General features: G+C 49.3%; 9 protein-coding genes across 9 annotated transcripts; 7 read left to right on the top strand and 2 right to left on the bottom strand.

Annotated features, from left to right (window-relative positions):
* Nucleotides 1-70: 70 nt before the first annotated feature.
* On the top strand, nucleotides 71-1,508 carry MIND_00603700 (Muconate cycloisomerase 1; the record flags this gene model as incomplete). The annotated part of the gene is made up of 3 exons (XM_037362792.1): nucleotides 71-389; nucleotides 437-904; nucleotides 955-1,508. The coding sequence occupies exons 1-3, from the start codon at nucleotides 89-91 to the stop codon at nucleotides 1,506-1,508; spliced, it is 1,323 nt and encodes a 440-aa protein (XP_037220713.1). The 5' UTR covers nucleotides 71-88.
* Nucleotides 1,509-1,624: 116 nt separating this feature from the next.
* Nucleotides 1,625-3,547, top strand: MIND_00603800 (Histone acetyltransferase; the record flags this gene model as incomplete). Its single annotated transcript, XM_037362793.1, has 7 exons — nucleotides 1,625-1,700; nucleotides 1,750-2,035; nucleotides 2,082-2,424; nucleotides 2,471-2,546; nucleotides 2,593-2,884; nucleotides 2,927-3,159; nucleotides 3,207-3,547. The coding sequence occupies 7 exons, from the start codon at nucleotides 1,625-1,627 to the stop codon at nucleotides 3,545-3,547; spliced, it is 1,647 nt and encodes a 548-aa protein (XP_037220714.1).
* Nucleotides 3,548-3,702: 155 nt separating this feature from the next.
* MIND_00603900 (Histone acetyltransferase) lies at nucleotides 3,703-5,406 on the top strand (the record flags this gene model as incomplete). The annotated part of the gene is made up of 7 exons (XM_037362794.1): nucleotides 3,703-4,020; nucleotides 4,071-4,174; nucleotides 4,219-4,465; nucleotides 4,516-4,669; nucleotides 4,720-4,974; nucleotides 5,020-5,089; nucleotides 5,139-5,406. The coding sequence occupies exons 1-7, from the start codon at nucleotides 3,919-3,921 to the stop codon at nucleotides 5,404-5,406; spliced, it is 1,200 nt and encodes a 399-aa protein (XP_037220715.1). The 5' UTR covers nucleotides 3,703-3,918.
* Nucleotides 5,407-5,455: 49 nt separating this feature from the next.
* On the bottom strand, nucleotides 5,456-5,870 carry MIND_00604000 (60S ribosomal protein; the record flags this gene model as incomplete). The annotated part of the gene is made up of 4 exons (XM_037362795.1): nucleotides 5,456-5,499; nucleotides 5,551-5,694; nucleotides 5,758-5,818; nucleotides 5,868-5,870. 4 exons carry the CDS (start codon nucleotides 5,868-5,870, stop codon nucleotides 5,456-5,458), a joined length of 252 nt encoding a protein of 83 aa, XP_037220716.1.
* A 97-nt stretch (nucleotides 5,871-5,967) lies between these two features.
* MIND_00604100 (Cation-transporting ATPase) lies at nucleotides 5,968-10,226 on the bottom strand (the record flags this gene model as incomplete). Its single annotated transcript, XM_037362796.1, has 12 exons — nucleotides 5,968-6,135; nucleotides 6,188-6,443; nucleotides 6,493-6,874; nucleotides 6,919-7,045; nucleotides 7,094-7,735; nucleotides 7,783-7,908; nucleotides 7,961-8,232; nucleotides 8,278-8,441; nucleotides 8,494-8,614; nucleotides 8,660-9,220; nucleotides 9,278-10,170; nucleotides 10,216-10,226. 12 exons carry the CDS (start codon nucleotides 10,224-10,226, stop codon nucleotides 5,968-5,970), a joined length of 3,723 nt encoding a protein of 1,240 aa, XP_037220717.1.
* Nucleotides 10,227-10,645: 419 nt separating this feature from the next.
* On the top strand, nucleotides 10,646-12,416 carry MIND_00604200 (uncharacterized protein; the record flags this gene model as incomplete). Its single annotated transcript, XM_037362797.1, has 4 exons — nucleotides 10,646-10,895; nucleotides 10,949-11,114; nucleotides 11,158-11,527; nucleotides 11,577-12,416. The coding sequence occupies 4 exons, from the start codon at nucleotides 10,646-10,648 to the stop codon at nucleotides 12,414-12,416; spliced, it is 1,626 nt and encodes a 541-aa protein (XP_037220718.1).
* A 133-nt stretch (nucleotides 12,417-12,549) lies between these two features.
* Nucleotides 12,550-13,247, top strand: MIND_00604300 (SNARE protein; the record flags this gene model as incomplete). Its single annotated transcript, XM_037362798.1, has 3 exons — nucleotides 12,550-12,790; nucleotides 12,833-13,056; nucleotides 13,110-13,247. The coding sequence occupies 3 exons, from the start codon at nucleotides 12,550-12,552 to the stop codon at nucleotides 13,245-13,247; spliced, it is 603 nt and encodes a 200-aa protein (XP_037220719.1).
* Nucleotides 13,248-13,373: 126 nt separating this feature from the next.
* Nucleotides 13,374-17,317, top strand: MIND_00604400 (uncharacterized protein; the record flags this gene model as incomplete). Its single annotated transcript, XM_037362799.1, has 19 exons — nucleotides 13,374-13,448; nucleotides 13,501-13,566; nucleotides 13,609-14,235; nucleotides 14,285-14,370; nucleotides 14,414-14,478; nucleotides 14,529-14,758; nucleotides 14,809-14,888; nucleotides 14,936-15,104; nucleotides 15,152-15,185; nucleotides 15,231-15,274; nucleotides 15,324-15,510; nucleotides 15,558-15,925; nucleotides 15,974-16,153; nucleotides 16,199-16,269; nucleotides 16,318-16,688; nucleotides 16,736-16,946; nucleotides 17,006-17,033; nucleotides 17,083-17,253; nucleotides 17,306-17,317. The coding sequence occupies 19 exons, from the start codon at nucleotides 13,374-13,376 to the stop codon at nucleotides 17,315-17,317; spliced, it is 3,075 nt and encodes a 1,024-aa protein (XP_037220720.1).
* A 418-nt stretch (nucleotides 17,318-17,735) lies between these two features.
* MIND_00604500 (uncharacterized protein) lies at nucleotides 17,736-18,660 on the top strand (the record flags this gene model as incomplete). Its single annotated transcript, XM_037362800.1, has 6 exons — nucleotides 17,736-17,787; nucleotides 17,832-17,839; nucleotides 17,887-17,959; nucleotides 18,012-18,099; nucleotides 18,150-18,415; nucleotides 18,470-18,660. 6 exons carry the CDS (start codon nucleotides 17,736-17,738, stop codon nucleotides 18,658-18,660), a joined length of 678 nt encoding a protein of 225 aa, XP_037220721.1.
* Nucleotides 18,661-18,734: the final 74 nt, after the last annotated feature.

An 18,734-nucleotide genomic window follows, 5' to 3' on the forward strand; every position in this document is an offset into this window, starting at 1 on the left:
GGCTGGATCCGGGGAATCGATTCAATTTATAAGAAAGATGTGTCATGAGAAGACATGCATGTGACCGCCTCGTCCGATCAGATCAGGTATGGATATCTTTCAGCAGCCTCTTGAGGTAGTGAACAGAACAGCAGGGCCGGTCCACCATCTGCTTTCTGGTTCTTTTCGCTCTATTTCCCTGTTTCTTCTTGCATTTTCTCCTCTCCAACGTTCAATCGAGCTCGTTCAGACTATTCCTGCATTCGGACCCCATCAATATATCGCACTCAGTCCTTCTGGGGGTGACACACGTTATGCCTTCACAACAACCTGGGCGCAACCTCCGAAACTTCATAGTTGGGCTATTGATCAAGGGCCACACGTACGCCTCGTCAATAGCGTCGAAATAAGTCAGTATGCATCCATAAAAAACTGCCAGTTGCTCAGTGTTTTGCAGCGGCAACTTCGTCATACATTACAGTTCCACCCCCATTCTCACACATTTACTCCGCAGGAGGTCCAACCGCACAAGTTCATACTGTGGATAGCCATCGCGGCTTTGGCCCTCATCTGCAAGAAATCTATTTCGTTGCCGAGGAAGAGTGGGAGACAGCTGATAAAACTCGAAAGGCTTTGGTTATTTCCCTCCTGTTGGACAGGAAACGCAAAACTGACGGTTGTAATCAGCGATATGGATCCCATGGGATCGAGTTTGCCTTCCCCATTGGATCAATACCACTGGCATTCATCCCAGTCCTCGGACGGTCAACCATCGAGATCTATCGACTAGAAGATGGAGGGAAATTGAGATTTATCGAGTCCAGCTCCTCTCCACAACGAGCCGACGGTATTTCCAAAGAGGATGGCCCCCGCCACGTCAAAATCCATCCAAATGGTCGTGTTCTGTATTGTGTCACTGAACATTGTACGTTGTGCATCTCCTTACGACCGTGTTTCATCCAAAATTTGCACCAGCCAACTATCTCGACGTCTATACCATCAATGGTGAGGGGGAAACCCCTATCTTGACCTATGTGGCTTCCCGGTCACTCCTTCCGCCCTATGTTCGCGAAGAAGTGGATGTCATTCACGATTATCGGGGTGATACTTTAATTCTGGCACCTTCCACAGCTGGACAACCTGCTCCCCAGAGTATCTTCGTTTCAACGCGAGGCACTACAGCTTGTGGTTGGGTCAGCGTTTTCCGACTTGACGATCAAGGCATGTTCGCAGGTGACATCGAAAATAACCCCTACCTCGTCGAACGTTATGAAGCGCTCACTGGTGGTGGCAAAGCACACGCTCTTGACATTATTCCCAAGCAAGACGATGCTGACGGTGGTTGTTGGCTTGTCCTGACTGACGACTCACCTCCCCATCCTGGTGTGCGAGTTTTGGAATGGGATGGTTGGCTATGGCGTGGTGGTGGAACTAGACTGAGAGAAGTGGCCTCTTGGCCACCAACAAGCTACAAGCCTAGTGACGGGGACGAAAGAATGGAGGGTGGCAGTCATGCCGTGTGGCTCTAGTAGCTATACGATTAGATAACAGTTGACATAGCATAGCCACAGAATGTGACAGGCAGCGATCACGTTGCTTTCTGCCACAACCAACTCAAGCGGGTTTCGTCCCCACACGCGGCTCAATGCCTTCTACCCACACGATTCCCATTCCTATTGAACGGATTGGCTTGGTGTCACGAACGGAGAATGGCCCACCCGGTTATTTCCACCCTACCAACCACACAAAAGACAAACTCATGCTTAACAGAACAAGCAACTGTCATCTCAACCCGTGGAAGCGGAGATGAACAGGAGCTCTACGTTCACTTTGTTGCTCAAGACAAGCGTATGGATAGATGGATTAAGGAGTCTGAATTCTCCCCCCTTTCCAATGAACCACGCAAGAGAAAGCGAAGCGATAACGATTCAGATGCAGAAGATGGGTTTACAATGGTCGTGACAGAGGAGGAGTATGACTTGGATCAGCATAAAAAGATTGGCGCGCAGCGAAATTTCGACAGGGTCCTATTTGGGCAGTGGGCTATCCGAACATGGTATTTTGGACATTCCACTTGTATTGTTATGACTAATGCTACTCAGGTACTTCTCCCCATATCCTCTTGTCGAAGGAGATGACATTGAGCTACCTGCGGTCACTCCCAATGGCCAACCAGCTACGACCGTGGCCTCAGTTCCCAAGATACCAGGCGTCAGGCATACGGCCGGTCGTTCTCATGCCCGCGTCTTGGATCTGCTAGCAGGCAGTTTGACTCGCGTTGAACGGCCCATGCTGTGGGTTTGCGAATATTGCTTCAAATATATGTCCGATCCTCAACTCTACGAAGCACATCAGACGCGCTGTACCGTCTCCCGCCCCCCCGGTCGACGAATATACCACAAGGGTGCCTGCTCTGTCTGGGAGGTAGACGGCGCCAAAGAGAAGGTTCACTTTCGTATGACACGTCCCATATGACCCTTACATCGCTCAGCTCTACTGCCAAAACTTGGCGCTCTTTGGTAAACTATTCATCGATGTCAAAACCCTCTTTTTCGACTGTGATAACTGTACGTAAACCATTTCCCGTTCAAGTGCTGCCTCATCATTGGACAGTCATGTTCTATGTTGCAACAGAGTCAGATTCCAAATATCCGCCGGATTCCCAATGCCATCATTTTTGCGGTTTCTTCTCTAAAGAAAAACTGTCCTTTGACGATTACAATCTTGCTTGCATCGTCACGTTGCCACCACGACAGCGAAAGGGCTGGGGAATGCTTATGATTGAGATAAGCTACGAGTTGTCGTATCGTGCAAACAAAGTTGGTACTCCCGAACGACCACTTTCCGACCTTGGTCTCAGAAGTTATCTGGCGTATTGGGTCGCAACATTGCTTCGCTTTTTCCGGTGAGGCATCATAGTGACTCAGCTCCAGACCTAATGATGTAGCCGGATTCTAACCGTCGTCGTTCCATTCGGAGCCTCGGTCACAAAAGAACTCGACGGTCCCCGTTCTCCTTCCCATGACAGAGAAGAGGCAGGGACACCGAGCGTCGTCAACGGCAATACACCTGGCGTGGTCACCGCGAAACGGAGGAAGCGTGCTCCTACTATCTCGTCTAGCGAGGTAAATGACGCGGAGGCACTATTACGAGACGAAGAGCAGAGAACGAGCCGTATAGGTCTGTCAGCTATCTCTCTCTCTCTTCTTTCGGTGAACTTTCGACAGCACACATTCTCTCTGCTCAAAAACAAAGATGGACGGCGAATTCCAATGGTACAGCAACCGTCAATGCTGAGATCCAACTCACGATCAAGGAAATTGCCCAAGCCACCCATCTGCGAGTAGATGACACTGCATTTGCTCTGAGCGAGATAGGTTTGCTTGGTTTGCGTCTTGCAAGTGAAGACGAAGCGGAACTGAGACGATTGGCAACTAGTCCACCAGAGTATTCCAACGCAAATCCCAACACCTTCGTGTTCATCTCCCGTGCAACTGTAGACCGGTTAATAAGAGAAAGGAGAATAAAGATCCCGTCTCTAAATCTTATGCATTATCTCGACACTTAGCAGCACAATTTATCTTGTTTTTTCTAATTATGACATAACGGTCAGGTGATTTTATGAACCTTGTCTTCACATTTTCCCTTGTCTGGATCGTTCTCCATGGTGCAAATTACTTTTGGCGACGCAGGGAGCTCAAGCCACTTCTTCCACTTAGTTCAAACAGAGGTCGGAACCATACGCAAGTCATTGTTGAGAAGTTGCACTTTCGGATCCAAACATCAGCGTTAAATGGACATCAAGACGCGCTCTCCCATTCACTTGGATCTAGGAGACATCTTCGCTGGATATTAACCCTATTTTATCACACCGGAGTAATTGTAGCCATTCTGGGGGCAATCACCTCTTTTACACTCCTCTTGCTGAATTGCGCCCACATGCTAGCGCCATGGGTGTATGCTCCCCCTCCTGACTTGCAACCATCTCTACTGGCAAAGCGACTGGTGCAAAGTACTCCAGTCACTGTGGTGAAACCCGTCGTATGCTCTTCTCATGAACCAACACATGCAGACCGACTGACTGGAGCTAGATTCCGGGACTCACCACCCCTTTGAGTCATCTTCCCGCCATCCTCTCTGCTGTCTTTATTTCTCAAGTGATCCATGAAGTGGGTCACGCCATCTCTGCGGCCCTGTAGGTCAGATCAATCTTCCAGCTTCCACGACTGAAATGCATAGTGACGCAGTGCCAATAGTGTCCGCTGGCGCATCATTTACTATCGCCATCCCTGCGGCATTTGTTTCTTTTCCGGCGACCACACTACAGGCCCTTCAGCCTTACTCACGTGCTCGCATCATCGCTGCGGGACCATTCCATAATCTGGTATTCTGGACTGTTCTTCTAACCGTAGACTGGCTTGGGTTGGCAAACTCGTTCAATCGAGACGTCTCTGATATCGGGCGTGTTGTCGTGAATATCGACAAGGTAAATCTGCCCTTTGCCAGTGGCACGCGAACGCCATTCAAGATTATTAGGATTCGGACTTGGGCAGCTACATTGAACTAGGTTCCATCATTACCAAGATAGACGACGTCTCTCTTGGGTCGCCTGAAGATATATGGACCTCGTATCTGACATCAATTTCGCCTCCATCGCCCGGTTGGTGCGTCAAACACGCTGAACTGACCAGTAAGGAAGCCTTCGGGTACCGAGTTCTATGAAGCTTATTGAAACAATAGCGAATCCACATTCCTGTTGCCAATCAACGACTTCATCTCCACTAGCGTGTTTCTCCTCCACCATGCACCATGACCACGGCTGTCTTGACCCAGTTTCTGTTCTAACAAGTGACCGACACCGATGCCAGGTCGATGAAGAATGCCCGTCTGAGATGCTATGTGTACGACCCCGCGATTCTGCCAACTTTGTTCGAATCGGCGTAGGAGACAAAACGATACTCTGGAGTGGTCCAAAGAACGAAATTTACGACCAAGGTTTGCCTGTCTTCTCTTTTCTGACTTGCAACTGAATCCCTCCAGTCGAGATTGGCTCGAGGATCCCTCTATTGTGTCCCTTTTGGCTGGTGCAGCACCTGACTCTATTTTGGAGGTAAGTTACCCTTCTGCATGCGCAACGACGGACCATGAACCAAGTTCAGCTATCTCAAAATGGCAACGCTGTCATTGTTCTTATTCAACCTGCTTCCGCTGCCCTATCTGGACGGAACGCAATTCATGCAAGCTTTGCTCGACATGTCACTTCCGGAAGAACACGAAGAGTATGATATGAATGCATTAGAGTCTGGAGACAGAAGGCAGAGATCAAGGCGAGATCGGTGGAAAGAGCGTGCTGGGCGAAGCATTGGGACCGTGACGAGCGGACTTTTTGTACTGAGTGTAGTATTTGCGCTCATTGACATGCGTTGATAGTGGAATCAATTCAGGCATAAGTTTGGGTGCCATACAGAAATCCAATCTACTTTTTCGACTTTTTCTTCTGGATCTCGACAACCTCAAGACCTAAGGAGAAATCAGCTTCGCAACAAAGACAAGGCATGGATGACAACGCACCTGGAGGGAGTCCAAGCTGGAGTTTCTCAGCCTTGTCTGGGTCGTCGAGGGAGAGTGTGTACAGGTATCGAGAACACCGCAGTTTAAACTTGGTGAGGGCTTTGCCGTTGGGTGTCTTGGACGCGATTTTCTTTATGCGCGCCTCTGTGCAAGAACAGATGGTCAGCAAGGTGAAAAAAAAATGGAAAAGGCAAGCCCGAAACGCACGACGGGCATCCTTCCTCCGAGCAATCTCGATAAACTGTTTTATGTCCCGGATCTCCTTAGGCTAATGCAGGCGTCAGTAGCGGAATGGCCCATATTTCTCTAGCACAGACCATGGTCGTTGTTTTGAGGTAGTCACGCGTCACACGCACACCTGGTCAGTCGTAGACATCAAATTGATTGGATTATAATGATAGTATTAGTCTACAATCTCTACTCCTCCTTGCTCTCCTCCAGCATCCGACGCGCTTCTCGTCGTTCTCGGCCTCGTGTGACCATCTCTTTGGGCTCCAAGTCCGCAAATAGATATTTACAAGTCTTTTCAATTGCGTAGCATCCAGCAAAGTCTATGACCATACTTGCCGTCAAACGCGCTCGGAACTACGAGTCAAGTTAGTCGCTAACAGTGAAAGAACTAGAGAGGAAAGCGCACAGAGATGGACATCTCGACAATTTGCAACCACCGATTGAGTTCAGGAACGAAATCGGTAGCGCCACAGAAAGCGACTGCGCTTGCTCCGACAAGACCCCAGTAAAGATACTGGTTTTCTCGGATACCTTCACGGAAAGGACGACCTTGAAAGTTAATCGCGAATGTTGAAACTTGTTGTGAAAGGCCGAGGAGATATATGGCGGTATTTAGTAAGCTGGGCTCAAATTTGGCCTCCAAATCGATAGGTCCTTCGCGACTGGAAGTGTGGTTATAGCAATGAGGTGACGATCAGATAAGTAACATACGGTTCAAGTGCATGAGAGAGGTCGGTCATATATACCAAGGTCACAATATGCAAGGCGAACTGCAGGACAATGGAGAGAAAGACGTAGAGATTGAAGATGTTGCCCAGAGGTCGCTCACGGGAGAGTTTTTCAACCGGCTGTTGACTGGATAAGATTTCGATGTCAAAATGAGGAGGAAAGGTCACCTTGGCACGAGAGATACACAGGAAACAAACGGACATCATGACGCCAGTAATGGTATACTGGTAGTCTCCAAATTTGATCCCGTCTAGATATTGAACGCTCAGAGAATATGCCGTAATCAAGCAGTTCAACGCCAGAATTTTGTACATTTGGATAGTGGCAACAAGCGTGCATCGTCCCTGGCGAATGATGTGGGAGACTACAACATGAGTTGTCGAGTTGAACAGAAAAGAAGAGACTTACCAGCTGCAACATGAGAGAGCTTTGAAGTGAACGGTGCCGCACAAGATGCATCACCCAGTTTGATCTTCGGGACCTCTTCCTCATCGTCCATCTCAGCCATCTTACTAGTGATGGCCTCGAGGTTGAACTAACATGTGTCACAGTGGGGAAAGGATTTTGAACGTGATTGACGAACCTTTTCCATAGGATTTCTTTTGCGGGCCACAGCGAGGTCGGCAGCAGCTCGTTGCTGGGCGGCTACTGCATCTGGGAATAAGTGGGCGATTGCGGCAGGGACTGCTGGGGGTGGCTGGTTGAACCTTGCTGAAATGGAAAGCTGACTCTCATAGACCTTCTTGATACGCTCGATTTGCTGTCGTTGGGCGATCTTCTTGAGATCTTCCTCGGTACCATCCAGAAGGGCAACTCCGATATGTGCCTGTTTGAGAGCGCCAACATCATTTGTCCCATCACCCGCCATTAGCGTGATGTATCCAAGCGTCTTGAGGGTCGTCAAGATGAGTTCCTTCTGAGCAGGCGAGACTCGTGCATAGACCCAGGTATTTTGGACAAGCTGCTTCCAGCCAGGGCGATCCTGATATTGCTTCATGGCCGCACCGGTGATGCAAATGTCGTATTGTTTGAACAGAGATTCGTCGAGAGGTTGAGATGGGTCAACGGGAATGATTGTAGTTTCATCAACATTGCGCCAGATAAGGTCACCATCATGAGCAGGATTCTCTCTGAGGTCGAGAATTAGAGCATCACGGTCCATTATTTCGACGTCGTGAGCTACGTGGACGGCGGTCAGCGGGTTGTCGCCAGTGATCATCACACACTAGGATCGGTCAGCTAAAGCAGATAGCCAGGTAGCATTTCACATACGCGATGCGAGGAGTCCGCGAGCATCTTGAGAGTTTCAACGGCATCCGGTTTGAGAGGACAATGGAACACCAGGAACCCGGCAAAGCTGAGATTGCTCTCCACTTGATCTCGTGACATTTTGTTGATCTTGGTCAAGTTAGCAAGACAGGGTTAAGAAGCGGCGACTCGCCTTATCCACCGACAAGGACTCCATGTCCTTGATTGCAAGAGCCAAAACACGACTGCCTTTGCGAGTAAAATACTTGTATGTCGCGTCGTAATGCGCAGGAACATCACCAAGCATGCCCTTGATGGTCTCCGGAGCGCCTTTGACAGCCGAAATAGTCTTGCCGCCAGGCATAGTCGAGATGGTCGACATACGCTTTAACGCGGAAGAAAACTGGAACCGACGACGAATAGATAATTGTGTACGATGTGGTGCATTGTTGCTGGCAGGGGTAACCGAATCGCCTATAATGATCAGTCTCACGTATGGCCCTCCTCACACAAACAGACCTTTAGCAAGATTCCACTCCAATGCTGCCAAGGTGGTCTTTTCCATAGGGTCGCCTACAACCGTTCCATCATCCAAACGAACCAACGCGTGAGCAGCAGCTAGACACAGAGTCGTTTCCCTTGATGTTTGCTTAACATCGACTAGTTGGAGATTGTTGGCTGGACTGTCCAAGAAAGTCAACACCAGGAGCTAGGCTTGGCCATTCAGCTACTCACTCGACACCCGCAACTCCTTCCAACACAAGATCTTCGGCAGTGATCGTACCCGTTTTATCAAAGCAGCAGACATCGACTCGGCCAGCAAAGGGGATTCTAAACGGCTCCGTACAATAGATTGCTATCTCTTCTTTGAGCGAAGGCCTATTTGTATTAGAGCACGTACCGAACTTCGAAAGAGCGACTAAAGACGCGTTCACCGCTAAAGATAGTTCCATCGGCAGTTCCGGCGGAACGACACTGGTGATGATGAGAACACAATCGAGCAATAGCTTGCTCTTCTTGAGATCGCGCTCAATACCCTTGGTCCAGACATACCAACTGGCAGCAATAGCAAACACCAGAAGAAAACCAATGAATAGGAAGCTTTCGAGGTTGTTGGCGGAAACACGTTCAGTGCTAAAAATCATGGTTCGGACTAATTGTCCCTGAGCAGTCCCAAAGCCGGTACGCAAAACAACACCCAGACAGCCGCCGTCCGGTGTTTTAATCGGGGCAGCAAGACCAGTTTGCGAGGTGGCAGAAGCTTGTAAGACCTTGGTGCCGCTGAAAAGGACGCCGTTTTTATGAGAGCCATCAACATCGAGTTGCTCCTTGGAATCAAGTAGCTGGATAGATTCCTTCAACAGTGGTGTGGATTCACCCGACAGCATCGCCTCATTAACGATGCAAGTTCCATGAACAAGAAGGACGTCAGCAGGTACAATCAACTCGTTCTGCTGGGGCGCTGAATTTCGGTTAGAACAATGCGACGATTATGAAGTTTCTAAAACAGGCAACATACCAAGAGAGATGACATCGCCGGGCAGAAGTTTGTCTGTCTGGATTTCTTGCCATTTGTTGTCACGATAGCACTGGATAGGATAGGGTTCGACAGACATGGTCCTGAACTCAGTAAGAGTGCGGACACGCTGGGGAGAATTGATATCAGTCGTCTTTGCAGACTGGTAGACGATAATCACCTGCCAGACAACAGTACACTCAAACATCACAAGCATGAAGAGGGTGAAGATGCTGTAGTACCAATACTCATCCAAACACCAAAGGGCAACACAGAATATCTGAAACACAAAGAAGGGGGCGGTTGCGTGCTCTCCAAAGAGCTCAGTGAAGGAAGGGATAGGGATATTGAATTCGTTTCCGCCATAGAGAGAGATGAGGCTTGAAACGTCGGCGGTGGCGAGGCTTTTGGGCTGGAGAAAATCTCCAAGGGGCGGACGGCTAGTGGAAGGATACGGGAGGCGGGCGAATACCAATGGTTCCAATGATTGCACGACGTAGGTGTCTCTTTGGTAACTGAATGTACACGTAGACAAGTCGGATTCGTTTTTCTTTGTCAATGGCACGATTTCGCCCTGACCTCGGTGCTGGTGAGGCACAATTCTGATACAGTCAGCTTCCTTGAGTGATTTTGCGGTGTTGGTAGTTATCCATGCTCTTGCGCCGCCATTCCAACGAGTGACTAGGAAGCTAAGGGCATGCGCAGAGCCCAATGTTACGCAAGCAAGGAAAGTCCATTCTTCCGAAACGAGCCATTCGTCGTATTTGACGTAGTAGGCATAGGCCAGAAGTGGATAAAGAGACAGGAATGGGACAGCGTATAGGTGGGCAGCGAAGGGGAGGCGAACATGGAGACTGGCTCGTGCGATATCAGGCGACTCGACGGCAACAGCGACCCTAGAATTGGTCAGTCAGTAATTGCGACTCAAAAAACATGATGACGGCGCGTACATGGGGGCAAGTCACGGCGCGTCACATTCGGATTCAAGCCTCAAGCCTCCAAAGTCAAAAACGGTCTCCAGCAACGTAGACCTTACAGATATTTGTAATCAACACAAAACCCTCTTCTCTCTTTCAGAGAGAGTCGGGGATAACAATACTAGTGTAGCTCTATCTACTCGCGACTAGTTCCAAATTCAGAACGCTCGTATCTCCTCAACAATAATCCATAAACTCCGCAGAGAGGAGATGACAAAGATGAATTGCGGCTTGACACTAACGAGGTGGCTTGGTAACATGATAGTTGACCGTGTTGAATACAAGTCTTGGAGAGCAGGATAGGATGACCCAAGATAAAAACGACCAGTGATTTAGCCTTTGACAGAGCCGTCAATACTATTTGTCAGCCGTCCCTTCTCAGCCCCATATCGTCATGACCATTCACGAATCCTTCCTCACTGTCTTGCTTCCTACATCTCCATTTATTCTTGCCTATGCCATCCCCATGCTACTTCTCTCCCTCCTCCTGACCCTCGCTGGCGCATTCCTAACCCTCGATCGCACACGGTCCTTTCCTGTTGAGCGTTATGGTGTCCTGCCCGGCGCATTCGAACAGAGAAAGCGCATCCACTTTCTGTTGGAAGGTGGTGTCGGTGGACTTGCTGCAGGTTATGCCTTTGGAGGTGCCTTATATACTGTTGATATGAGTTTCCGCGGCTAACTTCGACTGTATCAGTGCACTTATCGACGTTCCTCAGTTTACTCGTTCCGGCGATATCCTCATCTTCCTCCCTCAGCCCTAGGTCTTTCGTGCCTATTTGGCTACTTTCCGGTCTAATCACGACATTTTTGGCCGGTCGATGGAGATATTGCGCACTCACCTTCATTGGGTTGTCCGGCGGGTGAGTCTTAGCGTCAAGCTCATAACCCGGCTAAGTTCCATAGGGCTGCCTTCTCTCTCGGGGTTTCTGTCGTTATACATCCTTCGCTACTGGCTCGAATCATCATTACCGCCATCTTCGTTCCCACCTCAACTCTGTTCGTTCTCCTTCCAATCCCCAAGATTCAGCGCTCTGCAGTCCGTTTTGGCGCTTCTGTGACGGGTGCCTTCGGTGTCGTTCTCTCGATAGCATTACTCGCAAATATACCATCATGGGCTAATGTCTGGGATCGCCTATGGGAGGCTCAAGACGAGACTGGGACCTGGGGAACGACCAAAGAGAAGGGCCTCAGTGCAGGCTTCTTCCTTTTCCTTACCGCCGGCATTGTTTGTGACTTCTTTTTACGGCGCACTTTCGGAGAATGCCCAGACGAGGTGCGTACCCGGCTTTCTGTCTTGGGACGAACTGACTTTGGCCACAAAGAAATGGGACAGTTATCTTGCAACGTATGCGTCAAATTTACCCAACGCCGCTGACCGTGCTGGTACATTCGTTCCCGTCAAATCTTTCTGGGATCGTGTGCTCGGCAGTTCTCCCGCCACCAAGCCTCCCAGGGACATAGTCTTTCCTGATGATGACGCAGACGATGTCAAGTTGACGCCAGGAAAGGGTTCAGAGTCTTTTGAGTTCCAACAAAGTCCTGCTTTCCTCAAGAAGGGGAGGTCAGTGGGTCATACACGCTTCAAGGCACGCATGTCTAGCAAAAAGCGTGATGGGGTTAAATTCAAGCCTGTTGGAGATTCCTACTCTGACGACGACGACGACGATCCGCTTAACTCGCCGCCCTTAAGTCCAACTAGCAAAGTCCCGCGACCATGGCTACGCCAGAAGACATCTATTGCCTCCACAACGCCCACACTCGTTGATGACCTTTCGCCCAAAGGGGGGAAACTGGATTTTGACAGGGAAGTCAAAAAGGTTCGGGAGGGGAAAAAGCTGAGGGACGGAGAAGCGCCAGAGTACTCTGACTTCGAAGATGATGTGACAAATATGGGAGGTAAACATAGCGGAGAAGAGTGGAAACCAGGTTTCCTCAAGCGGCACACATCCGGTGCCAACTCCACATCAAGCACATCTCAGCAAACAATAGTCAAGTCAAAATCTCCTCCATTGGGGGCTGTACCTGCAACCCCGTCGCTGATCAAAGCGTTGGACCGGATAGCAGTCGCACAGAAAGATGCGTTCAGCCAGCCGCCCTCGCCTGAGGAGAAAGGTGCACGATGGGATGAATTCTGGAAGGATGTCCGGGACAAGGCACGATGACTTACGAACAGAAACCTAATTATTGCTATCCTATCGCTTACGACCTTGACGCGTTTTAATGACTAGATACCCTTGATGAACTTTATTAGCACAGTCCATCAACTCGTGATCGCATTGCTTTCATCCAACAGCCATGGTCAAGATATTCAGCATAAGCATAATCCAGGCTCCCCAGTCAGGAGCGAGTACCCTACTTGCGACCGCAAACGACCTTTCTTCGTTCTCGTTCTACCAGCGAGGATCGGTCGGCGAATTCATGACATTCTTCTCCAAGACGGTGGCGGAACGAACTGGAGCTGGTCAACGACAAAGCGTTCAGGAGAATAATTATACTGCGCATGTCTACAACCGAGGAGGGTCAGAGCAACTTGCGGGTAAGTTAATTTGGATTGGCAATTGTTGCTCATTCTTCACAGCGGTGATCATAACCGACCAGGAGTATCCTGTTCGACCAGCATTCTCCCTATTGACCAAAGTTTTGGATGAATTTGTGGCCAAGGTGCCGCAATCGTCGTGGGATAACCCGTCATCCATTTCCTTCTCGGAGCTCTCCACCTATATCAGCCGATACCAAGACCCACGCCAGGCAGACACTATTATGCGAGTCCAGGCGGAACTGGACGAGACTAAGATTGTTCTGGTAAGCCTACTCGGCGAGTCAGTTCCATCCGTGGCTAACATTTTCTGGTTCAGCACAAGACAATCGAGTCAGTGCTTGAACGAGGCGAACGCTTAGACACACTGGTGGATCGGTCAAACCAGCTCTCTGCTCAGAGCAAGATGTTCTACAAGACTGCCAAGAAGCAGAATAGCTGTTGTGTTATCATGTAGACTAGGCGTAGTTTTATCTCGTTTCACTTTGCCTCCGACCCCGATGTCCAAACGCCGTGATCCAAAATCTAGTCTCTTTTTATTTTACATAAATGCTAGACAACCACACTCTACCCTCCATCCACCATGACTCTAGTCGACATCTCCCCAAACACCCTCGATGCCCGCACTAGAACCGATGCTGTCGAGCTCAGTGATCTGGTGGAATCAACTTCATGTTGAGCTTAACTTGCTCTTACCTTTGACTTTTTAGTCCAGTTATCTCGATGCAGTCACTCACTTCTCCTCGATTGATGACCGCAAGTTCCTGGCAAGTTGTGTTCTATTCGCTCTCCTGTGCAGATAAACGACGTTTTGCTAGCTCGAGAATATCGTGACGCTCATGAGCAGGCTCTCGACGCATCCAACACTGGGTTCAATAACCGCGAAGCTCCAGGACGCGCTAATCGACATCCTTTACAAAGACTTGCCACACCCTCCAAGCAGTTATCTGAGCATCATGCCACAAACTACGCCACCAATAGACTCTAATCCCTTCGTTTATGCATTCCGAAGCGCCAACGGCTCTAATTATAACCCTCTCATTCCTACCTTGGGAGCTGCTGGTTCCCCATATGCTCGATCAGTTCCTTCAACCTCCCACATCCCTCCCGCGACATTACCCGATGCAGGACTTGTCTTTGACACCCTCTTGAAACGCGAAAAATTTATTCCCCACCCGGGAGGCATCAGTGCTCTATTTTTCGCCTTTGCAGATCTCGTTATTCATAGCATCTTCCACACGGACAGCCACAACCCCACGGTAAACTTGACAAGCAGCTACCTTGATTTAAGTATTCTCTATGGCGATTCGCAGGCTCAATGCGATGGTGTGCGCAGCAAAGATGGGCGTGGTCAACTACACAAAGACGTGTTTGCAGACAGCCGACTGCTGTTCATGCCTCCTGCAAGTTGTGCTCTATTGGTTCTATTGAATCGCAACCACAATGTTCGTCGAGTCTTTCTACTGGCCTTTGAGACTGATGATCTGCTGAAAGTATATTGCCCAAAAAATCCGGGACATCAACGAGAACGGCACCTACAAATCCGAGTTCAAGGACAAAAAGGAAAGATTGGGACAAGAGTATGGGCTTCCCAACCACCCGACTACATCTCATCCCCGACAGTGACGAGATCTTCAACCGAGCAAGGCTTGTGAACTGTGGTTACTTCATGAAAATTATTCTGGGAGGTGTGAGCTCTGTGCAAGCGTCGAGACGTTCAATCTAAAGGAGGCGACAGACTACGTTGGTGCAATTCTCGGCCTTGTTCGAGATGGTTACAGCTGGCGTCTCGACCCTTTGTCTCAATCGCGTTCAGCGAACCACGCTTTGTCACCGAGAGGGGAGGGTAATGTGGTCTCTATTGAGTTTAATCTGCTGTACCGCTGGCATGCAACACTATCTGAGAAGGACACGCAATGGACGGAAGATCTCTTCAAAGGAATCTTCGAGAGAGATGATGTTGAGAACGTAATCATCACATGATATACTTGGTCCTTGTGTGCTCATATTGTTGGCAGATTTCCATCCGCGAGTTCATTCAGGCTGCGCACACAAAGCTGACTGCAGATCCGGATCCCAGAAAGTGGACATTCGACAAGTGACTGGCCTTCCTTATCAGGGAATTTCTGGACTAAATACTATCAGGCTGGAACGTCGCCCTGACGGTCGTTTTCAAGACTCTGATCTTGCCCAAATCTTGCAAGATTCGACATCCTGGCGGGCTGGCTCTTACAAGGCTCGAGGAATTCCCAAGGTTCTGCGTGTCATAGAAGTTCTCGGGATTGAACAAGCTCGTCGATGGGGAACATGTTCCGTGAGTGAGCGTTTGTCGTCAGCTAAATTTTTGAACGCCTGTACCAGATGAACGATTTTCGTCGCTTCCTTGGCCTGAAACGTATGACATGTCTTGCTCTCGATTCCTGACTAGAATGACCAACAGCCTTTGCTACTTTTGAGGAGTGGAATGCCGACAAGGAAGTCAGCGTGAGGATTGCGTTCTCTGGTCAATGCTCCTATACTCAAGTCTGCGCAGACTGCGGCGAAGGCGCTGTATAAGGATATTGAAAACCTTGAACTCTATGTCGGTTTACAAGCAGAAGAAGCTAAACCCCCTATGGCAGGTGCTGGACTTTGCCCTGGTTACACGATCTCGCGGTCGATCTTGGCCGACGCTGTTTGTCTGACACGCGGTGACCGCTACCTTACGGTGGAATTCACGCGTACGTCCGAGTTACAGTGCTGGTATCCTCCAGCTTATGCGAGGCAGCGTTTAACTTAACTGCCTGGGGTTATCATGACTGTCAATTCGACACTCAGGATGGTTCATATGGCGGTATGCTCACCAAGCTTCTCTTTCGCACTCTTCCAGACCACTACCCGCCACGCTCCGCATATGCCCACTTTCCTTTCCTTGATCCAGAGTACATGCGCAAGAATCTTCACGAAAACAACCCTGAACTAGAGACAAAGTACACTTGGACACGACCCATCATCTCACCCGGGGCAGAAAATGTCATCGTTATTAAATCTCCTGCAGGAGTTCGTCAGGTTCTTGAAGACAAGACTGTATTCCCAAGGCCATACGCACATCGACTAAAAGCAGTGGTCGGTCCGCGTGATGTCGACAGTTCCTTTGTACGGATGGCGTTTCAATGCTCTCGGAGGCTGAACCAGCTGTGTTAGGTGCAACGCATATTACTCTCGGAACTCCACAAATGGTCAGACTATTTCGCTGCCAAAACTCAGTGGTTGGTTAAGAGGCACTGTCTTGATCACATCGGAAGTCCCAAACCGTTACAATATGTCGACATTGTTCAAGACGTTATCAATCTGCTTCCTGTTCATTGGATCTGCGAGGATTTGGTCAGCATTTCCTCTTTCTTGTTGGCACATCTCTAAAGCAAGTAGGCTGGACTGCCTCTTCTCGGTGGAGCCAAAGGAGAACAAGCCCAATATCAATCGTTCTCTGATGTATGCCGGTTAGTGTTATATTCTGTGCCTTTGCTTCCCATTCATTGGCTGGTCAGATACGTCTTTTTGAACACAGAGCCCTCGCACGATTGGCGTCTGCATGAAAGCTCTCTCAAGACCTTTCATGACTTCAGCAGCACAGTCAAGAAGCACCTGGGCTCATGGCTCTTTGATCCTGACCGTTCATCACGTGTGGCGGTCCTCAACAAACTCTACTCCGAAAAGAGCGATGTGGATGTTGTTGCGACCGCGCTATTCATGGAAGTTGTCCCCACAGCAGCGCACTGGTCACAGGCCGTCGCTCATATTGTCGATTTCTACCTGGATGACGCCCGAATTGAAGATAGACGGCGCATCGTGGCTTTGTCCAAAGTCAAATCATCGGAGGCCACTGTAGAAATAGGCGCACTTATCCGCTCAGCTCTAGGTGCGTATCATTCGTCGGAAAATCAATCGACTCAGGGAAAACAAAAGTCGCCAATCCACCTGTCTGGGGGGTCTATCGCACTGCGGCGCAAGCAGACACAGTGGTCGACTTTATCAAGATTACCCAGGGCTCACGAATATTCGTCAGCCTTAAGGAAGCTAATGTAATGTCGCTTCCCATCTCGAAACACTGGATTCATGTTCCTTTTTCCAAGGCTGCTAACCCACATAGTCCAATTTTGGGTATCGGAGAGAATGGGTATGTCACTGCGGGTCCCAGGAACGTTGTTGTTTGGTCATGATCCTGATCTTTTGTAGGCTATTGGCTTCTCAGTTTTTCGAGGCTGTGAGTGTGAATCATGAAATTCATTGCGTCTTCTAATGCGTTGCGTCAGACAGCAGCGCAAACTATTGGTCATATTCTAGGGTTGAAGGATCTAGAACGGGCTCCTGGGTCGTCAGGAAAGTTCAATCGCTTTGTTGAATCGGTTCATGGGGCAGAGCAACAATGGTATGTTGGTGCACACTCAGAACTGATTCCTTGGCCGGAATCCCTCTTCGTCCAGGTGAGTAACTCTTGTGCGATTGGTGCAACACTGAAACGTTCAAACCGTCTAGTTTTCCACGTAATCGATCTGTGCAATTATGTATTTTAAATCATCGGATCATTCACTCTTCTGATCCGTCGAACGCTGAGCCTCTCAGAGAAGAGCAAGAGAAAAGGCTCGGTCATTTCAGCAAAAAGGACTTTAAAGAAACCAAAGCCATGGCGTTTCGGCCTTGAAGTACATAACTGCCATCACTTGGCCAAGTAATCGGACTGTATTGTCGTGAGGGTACCATCAGGCGATCATGTGTTGAGTTTGCCGCCGTCGATATAAGAGTTCAGTTGATGAGTCTGGGTTCCTTCGTTTAGGCTGTGCCCACCCTTCCCTTCGACCTCACCGTTTTTTTCTCCTCCCGCCTCTTTCTTTGCTTTTGTGTTCTTCAGCAAAGTTTTACTAGGCATCCTCGACGGATTCTTCTATTATAACCGACTTTATCTACGATGGCCTACGTTCGTACTCGTCATTTTTGTTGCTGCTTGCCTGTTCGACTCGGTAAGCACATTACCCTTTGTTTGAATTGGGCTGACCCACCACAGGAGTATTTGTACGTCGAGATCGCCTTCAGGAGTATCTAGCTGACCAAACATCCAGCTTCTGAGTCTGGGTATTGCGCTTTTGGGAGGAGCGGTTTCCGTCTTGGCATGGATGGAGGTGACAAAACTCCGTGCGCCCCCCTCTTTCATCCTCATGCGCTTCCTGCTCTAACTGTGAATCAGATGAAAATCCCCTGCCTAAAAATGATGAAATCTCGCTCTATATCCATGCTGTGATGTTCTCCGTCCTCTGCATTGTCGGCGCCTTTGGGTGGGTGTTACCTCCCATTAACTGCCCAACGCATCCGACCAAATTTGCAGGTTCTTTGGTGCCTTGACTAAGCAACGTGGACTTGTTTCAGTCTTCGGGACGATGTTGGCTTTGCATCTCGGATTCAGCATTGCGACGGGTATCTATACGCTCTATACGCTTTTCAAGCGTAGCAATCAAGCTGCCCTGATTGTCTGCATCAACAATTCGGTGGACCCGACGGATCCCGCGGCCGCAGTCCGTTGCCAAAATGGCTTCAAGTATCTGAAGATAGTCTCTATCGTCTCCTACTGCTTGAGTTGGTTGATCGAACTCTGTGAGCCCCCGCAACCATCAAAAGTGTTATTTTTTCCTTATGTTTCCTCTCTAGACGCTGTTTTGGTTGTCACCAGCTACGTGAAGCAACTTAAAGAGGAAGAGGAAGCCAATGTGATGCATCCTTCCGCCTCCGCCTCAATGAGCAGCTACTATCAACCCAATGCCACCTATGCGCCTCCCGCGACCCAACCAAACGCGTACCCCTTCAATCAACCCAGTCAGGCATATGGACACCAAGCTTGAACGACAAGAGTGACGATATGACGACGTTTACGGTGGAACCCGATAAATAGGTTATAATTTAAGTTTCCAATAGG

This window comes from Mycena indigotica (genome assembly GCF_014461135.1).
Source record: "Mycena indigotica strain 171206Taipei chromosome Unknown Mind.scaff0005, whole genome shotgun sequence".
Lineage (NCBI taxonomy): Eukaryota > Fungi > Basidiomycota > Agaricomycetes > Agaricales > Mycenaceae > Mycena > Mycena indigotica.